General features: G+C 40.0%; 1 protein-coding gene across 2 annotated transcripts in view; it reads right to left on the bottom strand.

The window, feature by feature from the left end:
- Positions 1-9,312: 9,312 nt before the first annotated feature.
- Positions 9,313-25,811, bottom strand: part of insyn1 (inhibitory synaptic factor 1) — a 59,455-nt gene continuing 42,956 nt past the window's right edge. For both annotated transcript variants that reach the window (XM_020592490.1, XM_020592491.1), the window contains exon 3: positions 9,313-12,828. In XM_020592490.1, coding sequence (XP_020448146.1) covers positions 11,983-12,828 — 846 coding nt within the window. In that variant the 3' untranslated portion in view covers positions 9,313-11,982. The remainder of the gene's footprint in view (positions 12,829-25,811) is intronic.

The following is a 25,811-nucleotide window of genomic DNA, read 5'->3' as shown; positions in this document are numbered from 1 at the left end:
TATACTGGTTGAATCTATAACGAAATAAAACAAACAGGCATGCCATACTTTAAGGTGTTAAGGTTTAGTTCTCTGTCCGTGATAGTTATGAAAAGTAAACACATAGTTTGCCATTGACCTAACTTAAGCACATCAACAGAAAACAGTTCAAACAGTGCAGTTATCCTCAGAATTATAGCCAATAATACACACCTCCTACTGTAAATCTCCATGTACTGCACTGAGGGTCACCAAAATATCACTTCCCAGAGATACTGTAGCTGGTTGCTATTGTTCAGTTTCCAACGGTAAAATGCACAGTAAATTTAGACCACTTTTTTTGTCTTAATGTAATATTATCCTTGCACAAATTATACAGACGCAGGGACTGCGAGCTCTCACTGTTTGTGTTTGTGAAAAGGTATACATAATGTTTAATTTCCTCTTGCAAATGGCATGTTGCTACAGCTGGCTTCTTCTAGCTTTGTGCAAGGTGGTAAATCTGGTCTGAAGACAGCAAAGATCAGCCTTACAGCTTGGAGATTTACACTTTACATGCTCTTAAAGTCCTGGTCTGACACAGACAGTGCCAGAAACACCTGCCAGATTGCCAAACATCAGGCCAGCATAGGGCTCACATAGCCATTTAACGGCTGTGCTTTCTAGGTTTTATAGCCTATGTTGATGCACTGAGGACACAAGCAAAAGAGAACATAGATTGAATACTTGTTCAAGGCCAAGATGGCATAACTTAAAACTGTGGTTTTACTGCGTTTAATCCAAATTACATAAGAAAAGCACTGTATATTCAGTACTAGTTCCAACTAGGGGTGGGTGATGACGAAAAATGATAGCTAGATATTTTCTGGGCTTTTGGTGACAACGTTAAGCAGGTGATATTTTGCATCCTTGTTTGATAAAGGCTTATATTGTAATGCTCACTTTTGTTAATAGCATATTAATTGTTGCTTAATGATGTAAATGGGAACAAGATTTTAGGAAAGCAGGTTTTAAATACTTAATATTGAAGCATTCGTGTAAAACAGTACAAACACTGAAATTACTTTTGCAGAATTCTGCTAAAGTTTGCTGAGTGTGTAACTGTGCTGTGTAAACCTTGGCTGGTTTAATCCTGTCCTGGACACCTTTCTCCCCATGTTATTCGTATTCTTTAAATTCTGTGCAGTGTGAAGTTTGCAGATGGTGAAACAAATTGGCGCATTGCCTTTAATGGCAACCAGTTTCCAACATAGTTGGCAGATTGCCATTTGTTCAGCAGCATCTATTTTTTTTTTCAAAGCCAAAATACTTCCATGCAAATGAGGATGATCTACGTCTGGCAATTAAATCTAAGGGTGTAGATTACATGGCTGATGGTGTCTGTATTTTGCCTCCTGGCACGGTTTATTTACTCATTTTGAACTTAGATAAAACATTTTTAGCTAGGTTAACATGGTGACTATATACACATTGTGTGCACTCTCAAAGTAGATGTGCAGTAATATATCCTACACTGCTACATGGTGCAGTGAGTGTGTGGACTAAAAGTGTGTTTTTGATCTTTTTTTGTAAAGTCACATACTTGATGTCAGCTCGCATATTGTTAAAATAATATTGTATATAATATATATATCGCACACCCCTAGCTCCTTCTTAATACCTCTGTTAGAAGAATAAATAGTCTAGCAATAACAGTAAAAAATAGAAACACTGTTGGACAGGTATTTGTAGTCCAAAACCAAATTACAAATCACTGCTGTATCTACTGTGGAGACTGTACACTAGGCTGTTATGGGTCCAATCTATTCTGATAAACTGAGACCTGACCCTAATTGGAATTTGGATACCCATAGACTCACTATCTGAACCTCTGGTACATTATAATCAAGAAGGAGAAAATATTTTATAAAATCAGTAAGCTATGTAAATAGCATGCTATTAGATGACAAATATCTGTGTAATTTGATTCACGGATATTAAAATGATTAAGATTATTTCCTGGCTACAAAATGTAGAAATAGAAAACAGAAATACAAATCTTGTTTTTATAACTCAGTCTTTCTATAACTTTACATGTGTTGTATTTATATTGCTACTTGACAATTTATAGCATATCCTTCATTCTATTCATACCCCTAAAAGCTGGCCCCTTGAAGACCTCTCCTACAAACTATGCAAATAATTATGTTGCCAGCAGCACTTGAGGCTAAGAAGTACAATTACTCTTGCCCCCTGTGTGACTGTGGATATAGACAAGAAAACATATTTTATGTTAAGCATGTTGTTTTATGTTTAGTTCTTTGACAGCTTCAGTCATAATTTGAAAGTACTGCATCAGGATTTCCTTCACTAGTTCCTGAAAAATGACTGCACAGACAGACTCAGGGGTGAAAGATTCACGTTTTAAAATCCATTTCACCATCTTGAAATAGAAAAGTTTGTTGTGTGAGTTTTACATCTCAGCACAAATTGGTCCCTTATATCAGATGGGATTTATTTCCCACCATTCATCTTTGTAAGGTACTGAACATTATATTGTGTTTAAATAATTACAACAATGATTATGACTTTGACTGACACAATAAAGCACTAAAGACTGTTTTCAGCAATAATTGTGAAGTACAGTTTAATGTGTCTAGATCAATATCTGAAACTACTGTTAGGTATTTTTTAGTCAGATAGATATTGGTTAGATACTTGTTGTATTAGAAATGTTTAGTGGAGACAGGATGTCTAGTTTAAACGCTTAGTCATTGTCATGAGATTTTAGCAGGGTGTCATGGGTAAGGATAACTAGATAGAAAAGTTTGATTGTCAGCAGGCAGGATGATTATTGTTATTATTATGATATGTTTAGCCGTAATCTTAATCATAATATCTTCCTAGGCTTAATGTCCGGACATGTCCCTGAATGTCCTGTATGTTCTTAGATACACACCACTTAATCAACACTCACACACATTGATTTTCTCCATGTTTTGACTACTGCTACGGTCAGCTGTGAAGCTGGCATATGAGGTGACGCCACAGTTTGACGTCCCGGTGTAGAATGGGGTTAGCTCAAACCAGATATAATGTACAGGCCTGTTGGGTTCGGGGTCTTTCATTCTTTATCTGCCTGCGCTCAGTATTGGAGGTGAATGATACCTGTAAGCGTGTAATGTTAATTTTACCTGTGATCCTTTGAATAAACCAGCACGGTTTTTGTATCCACTTGGACCGCCTCGTCTCTCTGAGTTTCACTGGTTAAGCGTAACTGGGAAAAATAGCTTACACTACCCAGGTATTTGCTATTGTTATTTATTTATTTATTTAGTGCCTTCTGTGCCTAATAATGAACTAAACTTAAGGGAAAGCACAGAAGTTTTAATTAATCTGTGTTTATTCCTCCTGTTTCTTTTAATCACCTGACTTAATGAAATCTCACAACTATTAATCTTTTGACTTACCTCTGAGCTACTTTGTCAGCAAGCCACCATGAGAGTGCAAACCAAACCTGACATTTGACTAATTGCAGTCATTTGAGAGTGATCACTGCTGTAATGTATTGGAAAAACACAGCAGCGTGACACAACATTCAGGCAACTCTCTCTGTCTGGTGACCCACTTTACAGCTGGTTTAAAGAAGATGCTATTGAAACAACCACAACAACAAAAACTTTTACTAATTGGAGCAAGGTAGGCTGAAAGAAAACTTAAAAAAAATCAACTGGACTAGAATTCTAGTGTTATACCCCAGTTCTTTTCGGAAACACAGAGCCTAATACATTTATCAGTTTTGGGCTAACCCCTTACACAGATGAAGTCCGTCCTGCAGACTCCATCTCTTATCTAGAGCTCCACATACTTGGAGCAGCTGCGTATTACCTAGTCATAACAAAATGAAGAACTCCATGTGTGTGTATGTTGTATGCGTGAAAACATTCATTCAGGCATAACTCTTACACAAAATTAATACAAGAAAACAACTGGTGTCAAGGTACTCTTTTCAGAATCAACATTATCTTCTAACCTTGAAGCAGAGCACACATGAGCAGACTTTGAATCTTACTGAACTGCATTACTAACACACATTAAAGTCTAACACATTAAAGTCAAATAATTATCTGACTAATTTATTAATTTCTAACACTAGGTCGAAGACATTTCACCTCTCATCCAAGAGACTTCATCAGTTATGCCCGACTGGCGTTGAGTCGGTAATATTTATCCCCCTCGGTGGTGTTTCAGTCCTTTGAAGGCCAACAATGTCCCTTAACGACTGAGTCGTTATAGCCCAGTATCGGTGAGAGTCGTTACCTGTCTTTGAACCCTCACCTGTGGACCGACTCCTATTGTCCTGGTGGGCATGATTGGGCAGAGATCTCAAAATAGGACTGTAGATTGATGACAAGTTGTGTCTTAGTCCACCACCCCTATTTAGTGAGGGGTGGTAGAACACCCCTCATTAACGACTCTCACCGATACTGGGCTGTAACGAATCAGTCGTTAAGGGACATTGTTGGGCATCAAAGGACTGAAACACCACCGAGGGGGATAAATATCTCCGGCTCAACACCAGTCAGTCAGAACTGATGAAGCCTCTTGGATGAGAGGTGAAACATCTTCGACCTAGAAATCTAGTCCAGTTGATTTTTTCTAAGTTTTTTCAGCTTATTATGACCTGGATGACTGAGAATCTACACAGACTTGGAGCAAGGTAGGAACAAGTAGTTAATGCAATCAGAAGCTTTTTCCTCAAAGTCCAGGCAGGTTTTTGCAAGAATCGCAGAAGACAGGAACCAGTCTATGTCACAAACAATCATCTGTAGAGCTGCAACATAACCCAGCTCCAGCCTATTCCCCTTTCTTCAGTTTCTTCTGAGTGCAGCCTTAGAGGAATGACTCTTACCTGTCCTTGGCACCTTGTGAATTGCTGTGCGTTTGATGAAGACCTCAGTCATAGTCTTCTGGGCTAGAGTGGAGAGCTCATTCCAGCCAGAGGAGACAAGCACATAGAGAAGAATGAATAGAGGGGAATGTGCATGTATGTGAGAGAGACATGGGGTGAACAAAAGAGAGTACAGGGTTTAGACTGTAGATAAAACAGTAAATATGAGCGATGGGGAAATCCCCAGGTAAGGTGAAAAAAATTGACACTTGGGGACTTGCCTTATGCATTGCACCTGTCTTATCATCATTTAACTCCTATTTGTTGGTCTTACTAAACTGTCAGCAATTCCCTGCCCTCTTGGCCTTTACCTGTAAAATGCCATGGAAATGCTGACAGGCTGCCAAACTGGAGCTGTCTGGAAAAGACCGCTGTTGCCTTTTCTTTGACTCGCACCACATATTGTCAAAATTAGATGTACACACACAGAGCTGCACTCAGCTGCATTTATATTCCACAGTCCGCCTTTCAAATACAAACTGATTTGACAGCGACTTTCGCAAACTGACTCACCAGTAACTTAGTAATATTTCTTTTCTGATCATGCAATTCTCTGTAACATGCTTCACGTATTGCTGCAGTCTGTGTCGGTGGTGTTTCCTGGAATTGTATATTTTTCTGCATCGATTCAATTGTCTCTTCATGTATTTCTCGCTCAGCTGAGCATGTCATTACACGCATCATTTATGTGCAAGATAATGTGGTATGCAACAAGGTTACATTTCTGTGGTGGTTCAATTTGAGGTCTTGTAGCATTTCAGCAGTTACCATTTCTCTCTCTGCCTCTTTTATTCACTTACTCTGAAATTGCCTTGGCATGGACTCTGTGCTCCTCTGTCTTGATCAGTCATGCTGCATTTTAAGTTCACATTGGGTGATATTCCAATTATTGGTCAGGTAATGTGGTGAAAATGGTAACTTTCTCTCTTCAGCCTTGGTGTGCTGATCAATTCTTCTCAAGTGCACTGCATCACTAAATTATATCCAACTGTTTCTTTATGTCTTTGTCAACAGATATTCGTATTTGTGGGATGTACAGTATATGCGCCTCACTGACTCTTGAATGGTAGTTGTACTAAAGCATGTTTCTGGTTTCTGGAAAGCTTGTGCTATGCTGTTTTAAGGACTGCAGTTGTCTGGATCAGGCAGTGCTAGCTGCTACATTTTACAATTAATTTGCCTTTTAATAGGTTGCAAGAGGACAGTTTACCACGTTACAGGCAGTGCAACCAAATGTGGACAGGAACAAGAAAGGAGGCAAACATAAAGTATATATACTGTTTTTTGTCTTCCACCTGAACTACAGTACTGTCCAACCAAGGTTCAATAAACACTAAAAATAATTTGGTAGCTTGATTTGATCAACACCTTATGGTCGCCTTCTCTTTGACCTATCATAGAATAATTAGTGCCTCCTATTACCTTTCTTTGTTTTGCTTGACACACTGTTCAATCACAATGCCATGCTGTATGTGAAAGTGACAGGGTTCTCATTAACTTTAATTACTGTGTGCCAAGTCATCTGAAGGCAGTCTTTTGTCCCAGGAATCGCTCAGCCCCCCACTCACAGCCACAGGCCCTGTCCTTCATCACCTGTGAAGGTGTAATCTTATCTGCGCCTGTTGCATGGCCCTTCATTAATCACTCCCACGGCCCAATCAAATGGTGACTGATGGACGCCTTGGTCTTGTCCGGCTATCCCTCAGGTGCTGGAAGGCACTCTTTGATTTTCCAGGGCACAATACGTTATAGATCCTGTTGCTGATTTTTACCTATGTCTGTGTCTGCACAAACACAATGGAGTCATCTACATGGGGTACACTGTGTACTCTATAACCCTGTGCCAACTGTACACTGCATTTGAAGTTCAGCAAATTGTTCTACTGCTGCTGACCTTGTCAAATCATGAGCTGTGAGCTTTAAGCTTTGATAGTTTTTTAAACTGTGATCTCCATACATTTTTGTTGAATTACACAAAAACGTTCTACTTCTTTTATCAAGTTTGAGACACTAATTTATTGTCCCGTCTCTTGGTGAGCTCAACTGCAGATGCGCAGTGATAGACCAGCAATATCATGAATGGGAAGGGGAGTATACGGTCAAAGGGGGATGCAGGTCAGAGAAGGAGGAGGGAGATGGAATAGAAATAGTTTGTTCTTGTAGTGGCAGAATATAAATGGCACAGAGATGAAACAAATCAACCTTAGGTAGCCCCAGCCGTTAGCCAATCTATAGTAATCAGTGAGACTGCACTGAGCTCTCTGCTTCATGGACCCTTACCAATCAGCAGCGAAAACACATATCTGTCATCTCTTTTCCTCTGCTCCCTGATGGAGGCAAGGGGCAGTGAGAGTGAATTGTGGTAATTATATAGTATGTGAAGGGTAGGTAAGGAAGGGGCAAGGGGTGTACCATATGTTTCTGTGTTTTTGGTGTCATAATCACCTTTTTAAACCAGTTTTACTTCCCACTATTTGTCAGTCACTCAACAGAGTGTCCCACTGTCAGTGATTAGAGGATTGATCAGTGATGTAAACTAATATATACCCATTGCTGATGTCAAAACACAGATGGCATGGCTCACTTTGCAGCCTTCTAAAAGAGATTTTGTTTAATCTTGTCTTGTGGACAAGTCTGGCCAAATGACTTCCAGGGGGATGTGCAGCATCTGTTTGTATTGATTTCCATTAATTGCTGTGACAGTGAAATATGAAATTAAACATGAGCCAATGTATAATTCAGGAAACATTACTTATCTCCTCACACAATGTGCAGATGCAAAGAGACTCACATACAGCAATAGCATTATGACCACTGACAAGTGAAGTGAATAACATTGATTATCTCGTTACAGTGGCACCTGCAGCAAGTGAACATTCAGTCCTTGAAGTTGATGTGTTGGAAGCAGGAAAAACGGGCAGCATAAGGATCTGAGTGACTTTGACAAGGGCCAAATTGTGATGGCTGGACAACTTGGTCAGAGCATGTCTAACTGCAGGTCTCGGTGGGTGTTCCCGGTCTGCAGTGGTTAGTACCTACCTACAGTGTCTAAGGAAGGACAGAGAGTCAACTGGACAGAGAACGTGAGTACTGTAAAGTGAGAACGAGTGGGGATCAGGAGCGTGGTAGTTTTGGACAGAGCTCAGAGCGCAGAGGAGGGAGCGTCTACCTAAGTTCTGCTCCAGTTTTGTTCTGATGCCGCTCACACCACAAGCCTGAAACATGCCCAAGCCCAACCCAGAATGCATTTGTGTCTTGCACAGTCATCCAGCAGTTTTCAGTCAAAAATTGTCTGTTGTGAGCTCACCAATAGAGTTCTTAAAGTCCTTTAAAAAGGAAACTGAGTGGATGCGATCTGAGTGGAGCACGATGCAATCTGAGTTGAGCACTGAGCGACACTGAGTGGAGCGGCCTGGTGCAGCTTTGAACAGCTCCATGAGCTAGTAATGAAAATTCTCACTGCTCATATGCTCTGGAACCAGTGACAGGGTCATGGACGCCCAAGGCTCACTGATGATAAGGTAGATTAAACTTTGAAATTCCATTAATCCTTTTCAAAATATTCAGTTTTGTTTGAATCTTTGTTAAAATGGTTGAAAATGAGAAATACCATACACTGGTCACTATTAAAATATACATTCAGCAGCTATAGTGGTGATATGAAAAATAGCACGGGGAGGCTGTTGAACCTGTCTAAAAATTCTCTCTAACTTGTCCGCACAACCACAATTTTCACTCCTTTTTGCTTAAACTTTTGGCTGAATGGTTGACACACATGTGTTCTTCCTGACAGTGTAAGTATGGAAACAAACAGATTCACGCAAGATGTGCAGTGAGCTGCAGAGTGACATGAGTGCCAGACAACTGCTACATTGACTCCTACAGTATGTACACAGTTTTAGGCAGGTAGTCATAATGTTATGGCCAATTGCTCTATGCACACATACAAAATGCACAGTGTGTTTTGTATGCATTTGACATTAGTGTGCCCAGGTTTTCATAACCTCTGGATGCCTCCCATCCGTGTCCTGCAGTGAACCAAGGACAAAGCTATGCACTATTAGAGATGAATAACAAGCCTGTTGGCAAAAGAGATGTTGCTAATGTTTTGTCCAAATATTTCAAATCTGCTCCCAATGACAATATATTCTGTGACAGTGCCAAACTGTTCTGTATTTAAGGATAAGGATAATCACCTTTATTGGCCAAGTATGTTACACACAAGGAATTTGTTTCCAGTACAGAACTGTTGGCAGCCATCTGCGGCACCAACTCAACCAATGGCTTTGACTATTGGGGGCAACGGGGGGGCTCAGTGTCTTGCCCAAGGACATTTTGACATGTAGATTGCAGGCATTGAGATTTGAACCTTCAACTTTCCAGTTGGAGATGACTGCTCTACCCACCGCACCACTGTCGCCTCCCTTTGGAGAGGTGACTTCATGCACAAATATGACATAAAATCTTTAGACTAGAAAAGGAACGACAACAACAACAACAAAAAACAACATTTCACATTGAAATGTCTACTGGGTATATAGACATCACATAAGGACTTAGTTTGTTTTCTTGTAATTTATGCTTTGTTTTTGTGGCCATATAGCTTTATTTGTTTACACTAATGGCTATGATGACCTGTTGGACCCCAGACTAGTAGGAAAATGGCAGCCAGTGCTTTGGGGAGTGAGCCATTGATCTTTCTTCAGTGCCATTTTCTTCATAGGTACTGTATATGGAATTAACTGGGCCAGAGCAAGACAAAATAAAATGTTACAAAAACTAGAACAAAATAAATATCACCAAATTACCTCTGCTAAATCCATGTATAGCACATCAACTTCAGGCTAATTGATGCTTGTGCAACTTATACCAGGCTGCCTGGTGTAAAAGTGCTCACTCTGCTTCCTTATATTGGGCTCTTGAGATTTGATGCTGCCTAAACAGCACAGCTGTAATTCCCCTAAGCAGTGCACTTTGCAATAACTGTTATACATGCACAAACAACAACAAAGGGGTGGGCTGGAATGGATTCTCCAGGACACCTAATAATATATAGTGCTGTAGTAGATGACCGGGCACATTCCAGAGCATGACTGAAGTGGAGAATCACTGAAAAAGTTTATCCAGGCTAGCAATGCTGACATGAGAAAATCACTAAAATTTGCAATTTGTTCAATACCAAAGCTTATTTTAGCTTAGCAGCTATGATTGCCTTTGTCAGTCTGTCAAAACTGTAAAACCTACAAGTGCACCACAGTGAGATTTAAATGGTTTTTAAAATGTTACCTTATAATGCTGTAAGTGGATATCTTTCAGTATATGCTGGGATACAATAGCATGAATTATACTAATAAAGTTATGGTTGTTGATCCCAATAAATTGCTTTGACCAGTTGTAGGTCATCTGAGAACGTTTCTGTTGACTGAACCTGGCTTTTCTACACAAATTTGGTAAAATACTGTATGCTGACCAATATGTTGACTTGTTGGTTGCAATAAAAAGAAAGACAATTACATAAAAAGTACTTCCAGCAACAAAAAGCCTATGATTTGTAGGTTAAAACATGATGGTTAAAACGCCTAGCTTGTGCATGTGTGGAGATATGGATGTCAGAACATTTCAGTGTTCAGCCGTTGTATCTGCTTCACCGTTGCATCACATCAACTAATTCATCAAACTCCCTTACCAAGCAAGGAAGCACATATGTTTGTAGAGTAGAGAAAGAGTATCTTTCTGTGTGAATAAATAAGTTGTTTCGACCATTTCACCCTACTGGGGAAGGTTAAGGTCACACTAGGTGATCAGAGGCACAAAGGCCAGCTTCATGCATTTTACTGGAAAACACACTATTAGGAAAGTAAGGATGAAGGGACCAGGGGAGTAGACTAACAAAGCCATTCCCCAGGGTAGATTATTGCTTGGTTAAAAAAAAATCTTTGAACAGGAACACACTCTTTTTCCACCATCAGCTTTCACTCCTGGACACACATTTTTTGAAATGTCAGTTCTTTAAGGCCACAGTTCTAATTTTTCTTGCACTCAGTGTAAGTAAATAGGTCTGACTGTGAGTTTTTGTTCAAAGATCCCCAGGAGAGTGGCATGCATGCTCAGCAGAGCAACATCTCACTGCAGCCTCCCTCTAACATATTGATCAGGAACGGCTATTGGCATTAGCCCTGTGAATAAAATGCTGTTCTGCTGAATTCAGCTCCCCACTGGGTGACAGAATGGAATGACAAAACCTTTAGCACTTTTTAGTGAACTAGTCTTTAACTCAGATCCTAAGCTTAATGATGTCACTAAGCACGGAGGAAGAGAAAAATTGGAAATTGTCACTTTTGTAGACAGCACATTCTCAACTTACTTTATGTATGTGTTTTTATGCCTTCCGCTCTTCTGTTCCAGCCTTTGCAGCAGACCGAGAAGAGATCATATTTAGAAGATTTATAAAATCAAGTGCAGGTAAATAGTGTTTTCTGGCTCTGCTCAAAGCTCTGTTGAAGAGGCTTGACATGTCGATCTAGATACATTTCTCAGCTGAAAGCAATAATCCGCTTGGCATTTGAAATAACTGGAACATGAAAAAAAGACAATGTTTATACAGATTCAGAATACAGAATGTGCATTGTTTTGTATCCACACAAATAAACAAGCATTTTCTTCCTTTTTTTGTGACTTATACTATTGTATGAACAGGTGAAGGGACCTCTTCATATTCTTCATACTCCACTTCTAAATTTGAACACTTACAATTTTCCAGTAAAAATGATTGCTTTTGTAATCCTTGTCAGTGTTTCAAATTATTACAAATATGGAACCAATTCATATTTGTATATTTTAACAGGCACTAACCTTTTGGTCGACCACTAACTTTCATTTTAATGATCTGCTTTGCTTCATGTCATTGTGTTTCCCTGAGCCTCAGAATGACTTTAGGTAGTCGAGTGATTTTCCCATATATCATTTATTTATTTAGTAATTAATTTATTTGTGTATTAATCTATGAGCTATGTATTTAATATTAAATAATGCACAGTTCTCTTCATGAAATTTATGATAAACTTAGGGCTTTTTCAGTGGTCCTTTGTTTTCTGTTTGGCTGGAATATAGGGCAGTACAGTTTGGGTGCTCTTGTCAGAGACAGTTTGTGTGCTGCTATTTCGTAACAGTTTTTTGCGGCAGCCGGGGTTTAAGAGACCTTTCCTGGGTAGTGTGTGACCTCCTGTCAACCCCTTCACTGGTGAGGAGATGTAAGAAGGGTCCAGACAGTTATGGAGGAGTGAGTGCTCAGAGGAAGAACATTTGGGTGTGATTGAGCTGGCCAGAAGACTTGATTCAGTATCGCTGTCTGGTGTAGCACAGCCACTCTTGTCCTCCTGCAATTCCTCTTGCTCCTCCTCCTCTTCCTCCTCCTCTTCCTCCTCCTCCTCATCGTCATCACAGCACAATGCATGGTACAGAATTTTGTCACTGAAGCGCACTCTTTCTCTTGTGCCAGAGGTACGGGAAGTCTTGTGGCTGTGCGTGGAGCTGCTGGCCTCTTCGCTGGATGAATCTGGAGTAATAATACGGGGCCCATTGGGAATAGGCAGCCCACCATTCATCTGGGAGTAGACGGAGGCAGTGGTGGGGGGCGGGGTGGGGGTCTGCGTCTGGGTAGGGATTGTCCCGCGGCCCAGCTGTGATCGTAGATCTCCTGGCTGCTCACCAGATCTGCGGGCAGCTGCGCCAGCTGCCTCCAGGTAGCTGCAGAACTCCCAGCTATCTGAAAGCACATCTGCATTGAGGAAGTCCAGCCTGAAGGCCTCTCCCAAGCCCCGCTCACTACTGGATGTGCTGCTGGCTGTGGCCACTGTCCAGTCATCTGGCTCCAGGTCAAAGTCAAAGTCGGATGTTAGTTTATCGATCTCACCCACCACCTGCAATAGAAAAGAGGGAGAAAAAGCAGTGAAATTTCCATTACTGTCAGATTATGCTTTGCTTATTAGCAAATGATAGTAAGCTAACACTTTAACATGGTAAATATAATTCATTCATTCATATTCTACCGCTTAGTCCCTGAATGGGGTCACAGGGGGGCTGGAGCCAATCCCAGCCGGCAATCGGGCAAAGTACACCCTGGACAGGTCGCCAATCCATCACAGGGCTAACACAGAGATGAACAACCACACACACGGGCAATTTAGAGACACCAATCAACCTAAGCTGCATGTCTTTGGTCAGTGGGAGGAAGCCAGAGTACACAGAGAGAACCCACACAAGCACGGGGAGAACATGCAAACTCCACACAGAAAGGTCCCGGGTGGGGCCCGAACCCAGAACCTTCTTGCTGTGAGGCAACGGTGCTAACCACTGCGCCGCCCAGGAAATATAATTCCTGGAAAATATCAGCATGCTTCCATAGCATTTAGCCCAAAGCATTATTGCTCCAAAGTACAGAGCTGCTAGCACGGTTATAGTCTCTTTATTCCACCTAAGGGAGTCATTTTTTGTGTCAACGTTTGACAATAACAGTGCAGGCACTCATTGGAAAATGCTAAAGAGTGTTTTTGTATTTATCCCACATACACTTCACAGTAACATTTGGACATATCAAAACTTTCTGAATCAGGTAATGGCCAAACAACTATATCTGAAGTGATTTGTTCCAACAGGACAAAACAAAGCTAGGTTAAAACATTAAAACACATCATTGGTGGCACAACAGCACAGGGCTTTTAGCACCACCACTGCATCACTTAGGGTTCATTATTACTCATGTTTTGGTACTTTTGGAAGCATTACAACTGCAAAAAGTACACTGATCTTCCTCTTCACAGATACAGTACATATACTATTTAGACAAAAGTTGATAGAAGTGTGAAAAATACTTAGCCAAATGTATCGGTATCACTTCAGTATAATTATAAATCTCTGTGACCGCTCATATGATACTAGAATGCACAAAACTTTCAAATACTTTACATTCCACTGATACAGTATGTACCCCCTCCCCCTCCCCCAAACCAAAGGTAGTTTTAGCAGTACCTTTCATCCATAAATCCTTAATAGTTTATTCCTGGTTTTGCAATTGTTTGTATTTCCACCAAGGCTTCCCATGGACAGGTCTCGTAAATTAGCTTAACGCTACAGTACTTGAAGGCAAAATTAAATATCCACTAGAATGAGATTGTAACATTGGAAATCTGTCATGAGTCATTAAAAGAGGTGTCTTCAGTTCTGTGAGACAACCGCTGAAGACACCTCTTGGATGAGTGACGATTGCTGTACATGACTACAGTCTATGACTGATTCATTTTGTCTTGATATTGTGCTGTAGCTGCCAGGGTCAGTGATATGAACACAGACATATAGCTTTACAGTACAAACGTTTAACCCAGTGCTTTTGATGTTTGTACACTAATGCTTGTTTTAATTTCAGTGCATGGTAAACAAAAATAAATGTTCACCTACCATGTGGAAATATGTCATATAAAAGCATTTTATTCATCAAATTTAACCTCAGTGCTTCTGCCATCAGCAGCCACAGTGTTTAGTGTCTGATGAACAGAAAACACTTGAGATGAAATCACACTGGTTTACTGACAACATCTAAAATCATACATTCCCCTATACTTGACTTTTCAGCACCTTCAATCAGCATTTTCTGCTCTGAACAACAATCTATTGTAAAATGAATGCACTCAGCATTCATGTAGTTTGTAAATGATACAGTACATGTCCCCAAAACATTCAGCAATTAAGCCTAGAGGTTTGAACTCCAAAAAGTTTTTTCAGACATGCTCATATGGGTTTGCTACAGTGCATAATTGCAGAGAAAGTGTAGTTTTACCCTGAGATTTGTGGAACACAATCCCCTTTTTCTGCCTCTATAATTATGTGCAGTGTTTGCTTCTTTCAAGCTCTTATGACTACAAATGAGTACAGTTGTATCAACAACACAAAGTCGCAAAGTAAAATCCATCTTCATTCCTTGTCTAACTTGAAAAGAGATATCAAGTCTCAGACTGAAACTGCAGCACATACTTACACTGTATAAAGGTGGACTACTATTCTGACCTCAGGTGAAGACAAATGTGACAACTGGCATCCATGAGCTTGATAATCTTGTCTAAATATCATAAGATCATTTGATCATGATCACATAACCCTCAAATCAAATTTAAGAATTCTGAATAACATCACAAGCTATAAATTATAAGACAGAATAAAACTCTTTAACAAAAGAGTGTTAAAAATGACTAGATGCTGCTCTTTTCCTCCTCCCACTGCATTTTACATACCTAGCTCCTCAGGCCTTACCTCCTAACAGAGAGATTTTATGCTGATATGTCAAACCACCTGTGTTTGAATCTGGCTGCACATGCCTGCATGCATGGCACTGGCTCATCTGTCACTGAGCTTCTCTGCAGATCTGCCAGTTGTGGTGTTGTACACCTCATGAGCACCTGGACTGCTTCTCTGTTGGCAGACTGCCTGGAGGGAATTGGGCTGTAAGAATTCTCTAATCCTTGAATTACTCAACCAGTTTGCTTTGTGATTTGCTTACTTTTTATTCACTGAGTTGTTAATGTAAGATGTTCTTAGGCCCAGAGGAGGCTAAATAGCTTTGTTTGCTTGATTACTTAAGTGAGGACTAAATTTAATCAATGAGTTAAAAAAAAGAGTCATGTTTTTATAAGCCTGCCATGACACTAGTGCAGACTGTTGGCAACATTAGGGAACAGTCTTTGCAACTTAAATAAATCTTACTGTCTTTTTTTGAAAACGGTTTGACAAACATTATCCTGTGATAAAAGAAACCACAAAAATATAGTCTCTTGTTGCTGAACATCACCTGCAAGTCTAGGTTTCATGACCCTGCTTATTTTCCATTTTAAAATTCCTTCCCAAGTGTTAACAGTAAGCTGTGCAAGCTGCCACTGTTGGTTACCCTGACCCCTGCCTGCAGTATGTAGGCTAATTTAGCTTAATAACCATCTCAGCTCGAAGGGTCCACTGAATCTTTCTAGGTCACAATTCAGCACATGCTCAATACAGCAACAATGAACACTAGTCTCTGCTATTTCTTCCAGTCAGAGAATGTGTGATGAAGGAGCTACAGAGGGAACTGGAGGAGCAGATTGCTTTAGCACAAAGGATGAATGAACACATCAAGAACCAGTCATTAGCAATGTGCACAATGTGTCTGAAATAGAAAACGCATTATGAAAATCTAAAAGAGTAATAAATAGAAGGCAAAAGTAATTATGAAACTTAATAATGAACCGTTGCCTTTCTGAGTTTTTCCTACATACAGTAGCGCCACTATGCAGTAATAGGTAAAAGCGGAAGATTAAACGCACACTGCAAGAGTAAACAGAATTAGTCCAATGCTCATTACCTATGCAATAACCAGCTCGCATTTACTGTGCCAACACTCAGTAATCCTGTGCACATACTGTAAGTCTAATCAGACAGAATAATTGAAAACACTGGTGCGGGTGGACAGTGCATATGCTATATGTTTAAACTGACTGATATCCTCCTGGCAGTTGTTATGAAAGCTTCCAACAGTGCCTGAAATGTAGGCCTACAGGTTAAACAGTCGTTAATGGTTAATATCACTAAGCACTTTCATCTTCTACACTGTTTTGTTTTTCTAAAATGTTAATTTTTGGATAGGCAGCTTGAAGCTGTGATAAACCTCTGGAGTCAGGCTGTGTATCCCCCATGGACTTTATGGTGCTATCACTCTACAGAGTTTATGATGCAGTGATGGCATATCCTTGTGACTGAAAAGACTCCATTAGCAACAGAGCTAAGCAGTAATATATTCTATAAGCATGGATATACAGCAAGAGCCAGGGAACCGAGTTTAACTTGAGCCTTTAATTTTCTCTCAGTGTCTCTACTGACAACTTCACTTACTTCTTAACTGTAAACAGTGTCAAGTGGAAGATACTAAAAGCTATGAGGGTGATTATAACAAAACCTGTGATTAGCAATAAATACATAAACAGTTTATTGTCATTATTATTTTAGAATATGGTCAAATCATTGCAGAGGCAGCCTTGCCAAGCCAACTCTAAGCACACTTGATCTTGTTAATACAGTCCATACAGAGCAATAACTGAGATTGTAATTTTTTTTTCAGCTGGCAGCCACGAGTCAACTGTAGCCACAGCACCTGATCAACACAGAGTTCAGTCATTTCAGAGTTCTCAGAGGTGCTTTAAAAGAGAGGCTGCCTCGGCTCCATCAGGAGAGAGTTTATTACTGTACCTCAACACCTGTCTAAGATGATTGGGCTGGGTAATAGAGGGTCAGAATGGTAGAGGGCACTGGGAGCCTTGTTTGTGACAGAAAGGTACAGTGATGGAAAAGACAGGCAGGGATAATCTAACCCAGAGTGTAGTCAGTAATGTAAAAAAAAAAAATCTGTGGAGAGCCTCTTTTCAGACAGAATGGTGATTTGGGAAATAGATTTAGTACTGTCCACTATTATTACAAGAGTCCTTCTCTGTAATATTCAGCTCCACCTGGTATCATGATTTATTTATAGTGAGTGGCTACCAGTTTTCTTTTCTCCCTAGTGAGCGCCTGTCCTCTGTTAATGCTAATTGAGAATGTGCTGGAACATTAGTAGAGGAATAAATAATTCCACGAACATTTAATGTGTTGTTGAAAAATACAAACTGAGGTCAACACCAGCAAATGTTACAATTTGTGTGCAATATTGCCTTTGAAGAGGTGGAGGATATTTACCACATGTTCTAATCACTCTGTTGATCTTTAGACAGATGTTTAACAGGAATAGCTTGTTTTGATGTGCACTAATGGCTTTTTATATGGAAATATTTTTGTTAGCTGTCTAATAAGCAGATGCACATTGCTGTTCTTTACAAGTCTTATAGTATATGCTAATGATACAAAAGTGCATGTTTAATGTCTTTCTAATGACCATAGTGGAAAGAATATCGTATTTTTTCCAAGTATTACATATTCTAGCATTTATCAGCAAATAGAGAGAGCTCTAAAATATGGGATCTGTAGAAATGCACTTGGTACATATGTAAAAAATACATTAGGTGTGAGTTACCAAAATAAATGAGACATAACACCCTCACTGGGTTCATTTGAAATGCATGCTGTATGAGCAAATTTTCTGCGGATCGTTTCATTACACTGTGTTCAAGTGGCCTCTGTCCATCTGTTCCTGTGCCACCCATTCTTCCAGGAGTCATTTTCAGACTAGAGTGAGAGAGCTTTACAGTGCTTGTTTGTTAATTATGCAGCATCCAGCATCTAGCATCTACTGTGGATTTGCTTGTTTCATGGGAAATTCTGAAATGGGTTTTTGTTTCAAATATATCTAAAAGTTATTTCCTTCTCAACATGTCAATAAAGATTTCTAGCCCCTGTGCCGCACATCTAGTGCTGGAAGCAGTCTATACCAGTTAGAAGTCTTAGCAATTATTAAAATGGCCTTGCATGCTGGCTTCTTAAGTAAAAGATTTGCAAATATTGTGTTAATGCATCAGGCTCCTGCCATTTTGCGCCTTCTTTCTGCTCTGTACCCCATGCTTTCCACCCACTATTTAGTTCTCCTCAACACATGAAGAGGGGCGCAGCCAAGCCACTCACATTGTGGTGATTTACAGTAGTTTGTCTTATCCCCGAGAAACAAATTTATCATCCTCGACTTACTCTGAAAGAACATATTTACTAGAATCACAAGAAGAATTGTCCAGTTGATCATAAATGTGTGTAATCTCTTCCCGACATCTTATTTACTATTGGATAAAACAGTATTTTGGGAGCATTTTGAATTTCTTGTTACATATCCAGCTGCATGTGAACAGCATGCAGATAATGCCTTATCTGTACAGCACTGTCGGATTGAAAGGCCCCATTACATGACAGCTCAGGGCGGGTATGTGGAGCAATTTATTTAGGCATGTTTTGTCCAAAATATGTTCAGAACACACTGAGCACATTAATGGACAGCACAGAAGTTAATTATGCTGCAGGAGCGTGTTCTATTAACATTGCGATACTTCCTCTCCGCTGTGCAAATTTCAGTGGAAGCCAATGTACAGTAATACCACTGATGCCAATCTGACCACAGCCTTTGTTCTTTAAGACAGCACAGACTGCCAAATTAAAGCTGCATTTCAAGCTTACAGCAAATGAGTCGCCCTAACCAGGCCAGTTTCACTGCAAAATATCCACAAGGCAAAAAGTGCTAATCTCACAATTACACCTCCAAAATTATGACATGGCTCTGTCCTTTTGGCAAAGAAAATTCAAGAAAATTGTTACATTTAGCCACAGAAATCACATGGTTAATGTTAGGCAAAGACCCTGGGTTTGGTGAAAACACTCTCTAATGTAAAGTACAGCATTGCACAATGTCAAACACTGGATACAATTTCTGTTTCTCTGTGTGAAAGTCAAGTGTTTGTCCATCCATTCGCCCCAACCACCAGCTGCCCTAGTGTTTTATTAACTTTCTATACTTCATAACCATTTGACTTCAACTGACAAATATTAGCTTTCCTATCTACACTCTAGTCCAGTTGGTGGTGGCAATCCACCATTTCATTGTTTGCCAACCACCATAAAGCACCAAGAAGAAGAACATGAAGGCCATTGGGCTGCAATACAAAAAGCATTGGTCTGTCACAGTTTTACAGCCCTTATTGTGACATTACTATGTTTTACACTGTGGACCAACTATTGTACATTTTCATGTGAGACTGGGCTGCCCATACTTAGTGAGCGATTTGGTATGGCTTAATGATATACAGTAGCTGCACATCTTTTCAGTTGCTCTTTAAAATTTCATTTCCCAGACTATTGTGTGCTCTTTAGTAAACTAAGAGAAGTGCATACAGCACTTATTATAACTTCCATACATACTGCATGAAAAAGCTAAGTGATAAAAGCCTTTTTGCTATAGTATGATCAGAAGGTGTCCATTCTCAAATGGTGTGACCTGTTAGATGACAAAATTCAGAAGTACAACAGAATGTGGCTCAGTAACTGTCCTGTGTAAAATGTGTTTTGTGTATTTTTGTACACATTTGTCATAACTGGACCAGTGCGCTACTAGTCATGCACTATCATCATCTTCGGCCACTCTGCATGTCGTGTTGAACAAATTATTCATTAGCCGAATGAGGTAGGTTTAGTATCCATCTATAGCTGGGGTGAAGTGTCCTTGAGCAAGACACTGACCCCCGAGTCACATAGAAAAGCTCTATACAAGTATAAGACCATTTGGTTGTGGAGCAGAGGTCCAGTGAGTCTGTGGGTGGGCAACATTACAGACAAGCCATGGGAACCTGATTTAGGTCAGGGCTTTTTGATTGGTGAGACATGTAGCGTGGTGCTGGCACAGGGCTGAAGTGTTTGCTGGAAGCATTTGGTGTAATTATCCTGCCATGAGAGGGGCTATAAGCTTGAGACTTCATTAGGCACATGTTTCTGCTTTTTCATCTTTTCTAAAAAATTAAAACAACAAAACAAAAAACCACTCATCTTTATGGAGGCCTTAAAGTGCTAAACAACACTGATGAGCAGAGGGCCAATACCTCCTGACAACTTAATAATCAAAAGCATCATTACAGACTTCACTGCATAATGGGCCTCATTTATCCCTTTGGGGCTTTAGAAGAGGTGGGCTTCTGCAGTCCTCGAGGTCTGGGAAATCAACCACTTCCTTAGCCTAAATTAGGTCATTAGAATGAGCCGACTCATCCATCTGCTGTGTGGCAAAAAAGGTTTATACTATTATCCTGGAGAGGTTATGGGTTGTATAATCGGTGAGGGAGCAAGATGGGATGCCTGTCTTCCAGCAACAGGAAGGCAGCAGATGCAGCATGCGTTGGTGCTGGCAGAGCACACTGATCATTTATTGAGGTTCTCCTTCATTGCTTCTAACCATGTTGAGAGGCCTAGTGCCGGTAATGACCAGAAAAAGATGGTAGTGCCACGCTACGGGGCTCCTCAGTCTGTCTGCTTCCCTGAGATAGCACCCGGATTAGGTCTGAGTGCTGTCAGATCACGTTCGTCACATATAAGAAAAAAAAAGTCCACGTGAGTGTAGTCAGGGCACAGTGACCCATTGTAAAGACTCAGTAGAGTTTTCATTAAGAATATGGTGTCTTTGTGCAGAAGGACAGTGAAGATCTAAAGTGATTGTAGTTTGCCAGAGTACAGCAAATGTGTGTGTGTGTCAACATATTTGACCTGTAATGGAAAAGGAGGAAAATACAACACTACTGGAGCCAGATCAGACCAATCTAGCTGTAAATCCTACACTGTGATGCACACTACGAACGTGTCTATAGGCCAAACCAGTAAACAGCAAAAAGGCTATCCTTCAAAAAAAACCGTCAATCAATAAATAAAAATTTTGAAAAAATAAAGATTACATACAGCTTCATCACTGGGTACCCCATTTTGCCCATTGTGTGGTGAAGACAGTTTTGTACTGTGTGCAAAAGATTTTTTACTGTAGCTAAAGTTGATTTGTCACAATAACAGTGACTCATATAATCTCCACTATAGCAGCTAATTAACACTAGAAACTGTGGTAAACCCATGGAAATAATCACCGTTTAAAATATTAAAAATATATTTTCTGTGGTGTCATAGCCTGTTTACATCTGTTTCTCTGTATAGTAAAGGAAATTAAAAGGTTAATGCTGAGTAGAAATGAAATGTTACAGAGTTATTATGTTGGAATATTGTTATGTGTGGATTTCTTGTTTATTGGCACTTTTTTGTAATGGACAGTCACTAACCTGCACAAATACTGTAGCTGTAATAGCATATATTCAATAGTCACTGGATAGCATTTTGGTCAGTGCTGAAAGGAAATGACTGAAACTGTATGCCCCACCCTTTGCTTTTTTTTCGCTGAACAGTTTTTACATAAAATCTTGTCTTTAGAAACAGGCAAACTTAAAAAGCACATTGTAGGTCCAATTGCAGCAACATTTTATGGTGCACGTACTGGCAGGCCCAATCCCAGTGTCCACACTCATAGACTCATGGACTTTGAGGCGCGTTCCCGCTGAGTTAGTGAGGGCTCAGGGCTGTCCCACTGTGAAATTGTTAGGTGCACGAGGGCTCTCTCACCTTCATTTTGAGCCTTTTATGCCCACTTTCCGTAAGTCGGCATTTCTGCAGACTGTACCTGAGGGAATTCCGCACAGTTCATAGCGTTATTATGTGAAACATGAGGTTCCCTGGGGAAGCCCGGAAGCATAAAAAGGTAAACCAATGCCATAAAATGAAAATAAAAATAATAATAAAAAAAAAGATGAATAACGGTAAACGAACAATCATTATTCTTGTAAGTTGCTTTGGAAAAACTTTAGGCTAACATACATAAACATCCTATGTTACGTGCATATTTCATTCATCAACTGTTTATTTTCATTTTTGATTAATGATCCCATTTTGACAAAAATGTACAATAAATTGATTACAATATATAAACGGCAATTGCCTCTCGTCCACTCTGTAAGGCAAGAGCCTGGATCACATTCATATCAGGCAGTTGGACCCTTAAGTGTCCTGGCCACGGGGAACGTAAAAAAAAAATAAAATAAAAAGCCCTAGACCCACAATAGTTTATAACATGGCGTCGTTTTGGTGCTGTGATATTGTAAGTCACAAAGTGCTGTCTCATTCCTCTTTATACAATTTTCAGTACTTGTAGACTCTTGCACCCAATCATTTCCAGGTGATGTCACTTAAGTCTTTGAGGGATCTGAGCTTAAGACCTTAGGGAGGACTTTGAGATTTAGCAGCAGTATTATGGTTCTCAGACACATGCAACTGATTTACATGTGGCCTTGTGTTAGTCTAACTGAAACAGACGGGCATCCATTTATGGCTGCAATAATCACATGTAGTATACCTCTATTTCAAAGTTAAATAAATGAGGAATATAAGAAAGATGATGGATCGATGGTGGGAGGGACAGAGGGATGATGGAGGAGAGACAGGCAGACAGCAGGTGTCTGGCAGAAAAATCATCTTCTTCATTCATACTTCTTTTCACATTTAACCTACGCAGCTTTTTTTAGGATCTCATTGTCAGCTTTGTTCCACTTTTGTACCTGGAAGGAACATAATCATATCTGTGAAAAATTTAGCCTTCAATAAAATTTCTTCACATCAGAATTGATTCACACCTCACTCAGGAATTATCTCTCATACACAGTCACACAGCCTGACTTTATCGTACATGAATATGAAACCGCAAACTACCCATTCAGCAAAATGTTTTGCAGTGGCCAGTCCCTTCTGATACCAAGACAAAGGGATCTGTTTACAGTTGTGTGAGAAATGATCATGTCTGGAGTTACCATACAACAGATATCACCTGGTCTCTTCTTGTGATTAAAAATCTTTAAACTTGTTTTTACTGTTTTCCTTCAAAATTCTGTAGTCAGATTCTCTGTATAAGCTCTGTTGCTGGTGAAGTTAGAATGGAGAGGGATTATACTGGACATTCTGCTTGTGAAGGATCAAATATGTGGATGTGTAAAACCGGACAATTCTGCCATGTGGCATCGTGTTAATCACACAAGTATCATCCATGCCAGCTGCCAGACAGTTGTCACTTGTTGACATAAGTGCACCCTTATGTCAACAAGTCGCAGTTGCTGCTAACATTTAGATGCCCTAGTTCATGATAAATAAATGAAGCAGCTGTTTTGTTGTTCTGTGTATTTAAAGCAATACAGATGGTATTAACATAATGTGTGTCAAGTTAGCTTCACACTGTCAACTGTCCATACTGTCAGTGTTTATCTTAAGGAAACAGCAACCATAGTAGCTACATAGTGCAGTTACTAAAGCTGCAAGATGAAAGCTGCCATAAATGTCTGACTATGCTGGAGAAGTAAAAACCCCAGGTCAGTAAAAATAAAGTAAAATTCTTCATTCTGCAAGAATTTTGGTTCACAAAAGGCCAACAGGCATAACAAGCTTTCATTCCTAAACAAGAAAAGTGCAGTAGATAATTTTTCATTGCCATCTAAAACAACAAATAAGGAAGCTGAAAAAACATAGAAAAATCAACTGGACTAGGTTTTTAGGTCAAAGACATTTCACCTCTAAAGCAAGGAAGAGGCCCAACACCAACAGGGAGAAACCAGAAACAAGAGGGGATAACACTGTCATCCTTTATGTGGCGGGTTTATCAGAGAAGTTAAAAAGGATATTTCACAACCACAATATCCCAGTTAACTTTAAACCAGAGAACACTTCACAAACGCATGGCCCAACACAGGAGGGCCAACTCCAGTGGACCAGAGTCAGCAGTCCACCTCCACCTGAAGGACAAAGGACATTCTTTTGAGGACAGTGAAGTCCAGATCCTCTCCAGAGAACATCGCTGGTTTGAGAGAGGAGTTAAGGAAGCTATTTTTGTAAAAATAGAACACCCCTCACTAAATAGGGGTGGTGGACTAAGAAACAGCTTGTCATCATCTACAACTCTGTTTGGAGATCTTTGCCCAATCATGCCCACCAGGACAATAGGCATCGGTCCACAGGTGAGGGTTCAAAGACAAGTAACGACTCTCACCGATACTGGGCTGTAACGACTCAGTCGATAGGGGACATTGTTGGGCATCAAAGGACTGAAACACCACCGAGGGGGATAAATATTACCGACTCAACGCCAGTCGGGTAGAACTGAAGAAGCCTCTTGGATGAGAGGTGAAACGTCTTCGACCTAGAAATCTAGTCCAGGTGATTTTTTAGGTTTTTTCAACTTACTATGACCTGGATGACTGAGAATCTGCACAAACAAATAAGGAATTCTCAAATTGTCTCATACTTTTTGTTATTTTGTCACCCCTATGTTTATGTGAAAGCTTAGCAAAAGACTGGGGGCTATTTCCCTGAAATAGGCCACATCGGAAAAATGATATCTAAATTCCACGTGCAAAGTGCATGTAGGCATGTCCAACAATATTTTGCAAATTTGGTACACAGGAGCAGCACAGTTTTGTGCACAACCCAACGTTCCTGGGTGCATTGTGGAGGAGAGGGAGGAATATATCATGAGCAGGTAACGTTATTGCCTAGAACAGGGTGGAAACCTGACTGACTTATGTCACTGATGTCATGATTTGAACATCTGAGAGAAAAGATTTTTTCCCTGTATCTTCTCCTCCACTGGAGAGCTGCCATAGCACACAGCCAGTGGATGTGCTACTCGCTTTATTTACATCTACAGCTTAGACCAAACAATACACATTGTGACATTTTTGTATCGTGATACATTGAACTTCCTATGTTGTCCCATCTCTAATTATTAGCATGTGAATAACTCATAGCATGATAACATGCCTTTGTAGTTTAGATGTGAAGGCTTGAAAGCCTTCTCAGTCCCAACTATTGTGAGCCCAGTGTTTCCAACATGGGCAGAGGCAGCAGCCTGTTGATTTCCAGAGACCCCGCTGTGGCCCTGTTGTCACAGCCTGGTTTTGCTGTGGTGTTGTTGCTAACATTAGTTTTTGCAACTACTTCACCTTCAGCATTAGGAATGTTGTTTTTGTCTATGTTCTCAGTAATGTAGCATTAATTTTGTTCTTCTTTGGAAAATAAATAAATAATTAAATAAATAGATAGATAGTGTTAGATATTTTTAGTCAGATAGATATTGGATAGATACTTTATGTATTAGAAATGTTTAGTGGAGATAGGATGTCTAGTTAGACTGTTAAATGCTTAGTCATGCTTATGAGTTTCTACAGGGTACATCTGGTCAAGGATAACTAGAGAGAAGAGTTGATGACTGTCAGCAGACAGGATGTTTAATATTATTATGACGTGTATAACAGTAGCCTTAGCCATAATATGTTCTTATGTTTAAGACACGACATGT

Source organism: Monopterus albus, unplaced genomic scaffold (assembly GCF_001952655.1).
Source record: "Monopterus albus unplaced genomic scaffold, M_albus_1.0 scaffold17.1, whole genome shotgun sequence".
NCBI classification, from domain to species: Eukaryota; Metazoa; Chordata; class Actinopteri; order Synbranchiformes; family Synbranchidae; genus Monopterus; species Monopterus albus.
Note: the sequence above shows the minus strand (reverse complement) of the source record. Positions and strands in the feature narration are given on the sequence as shown.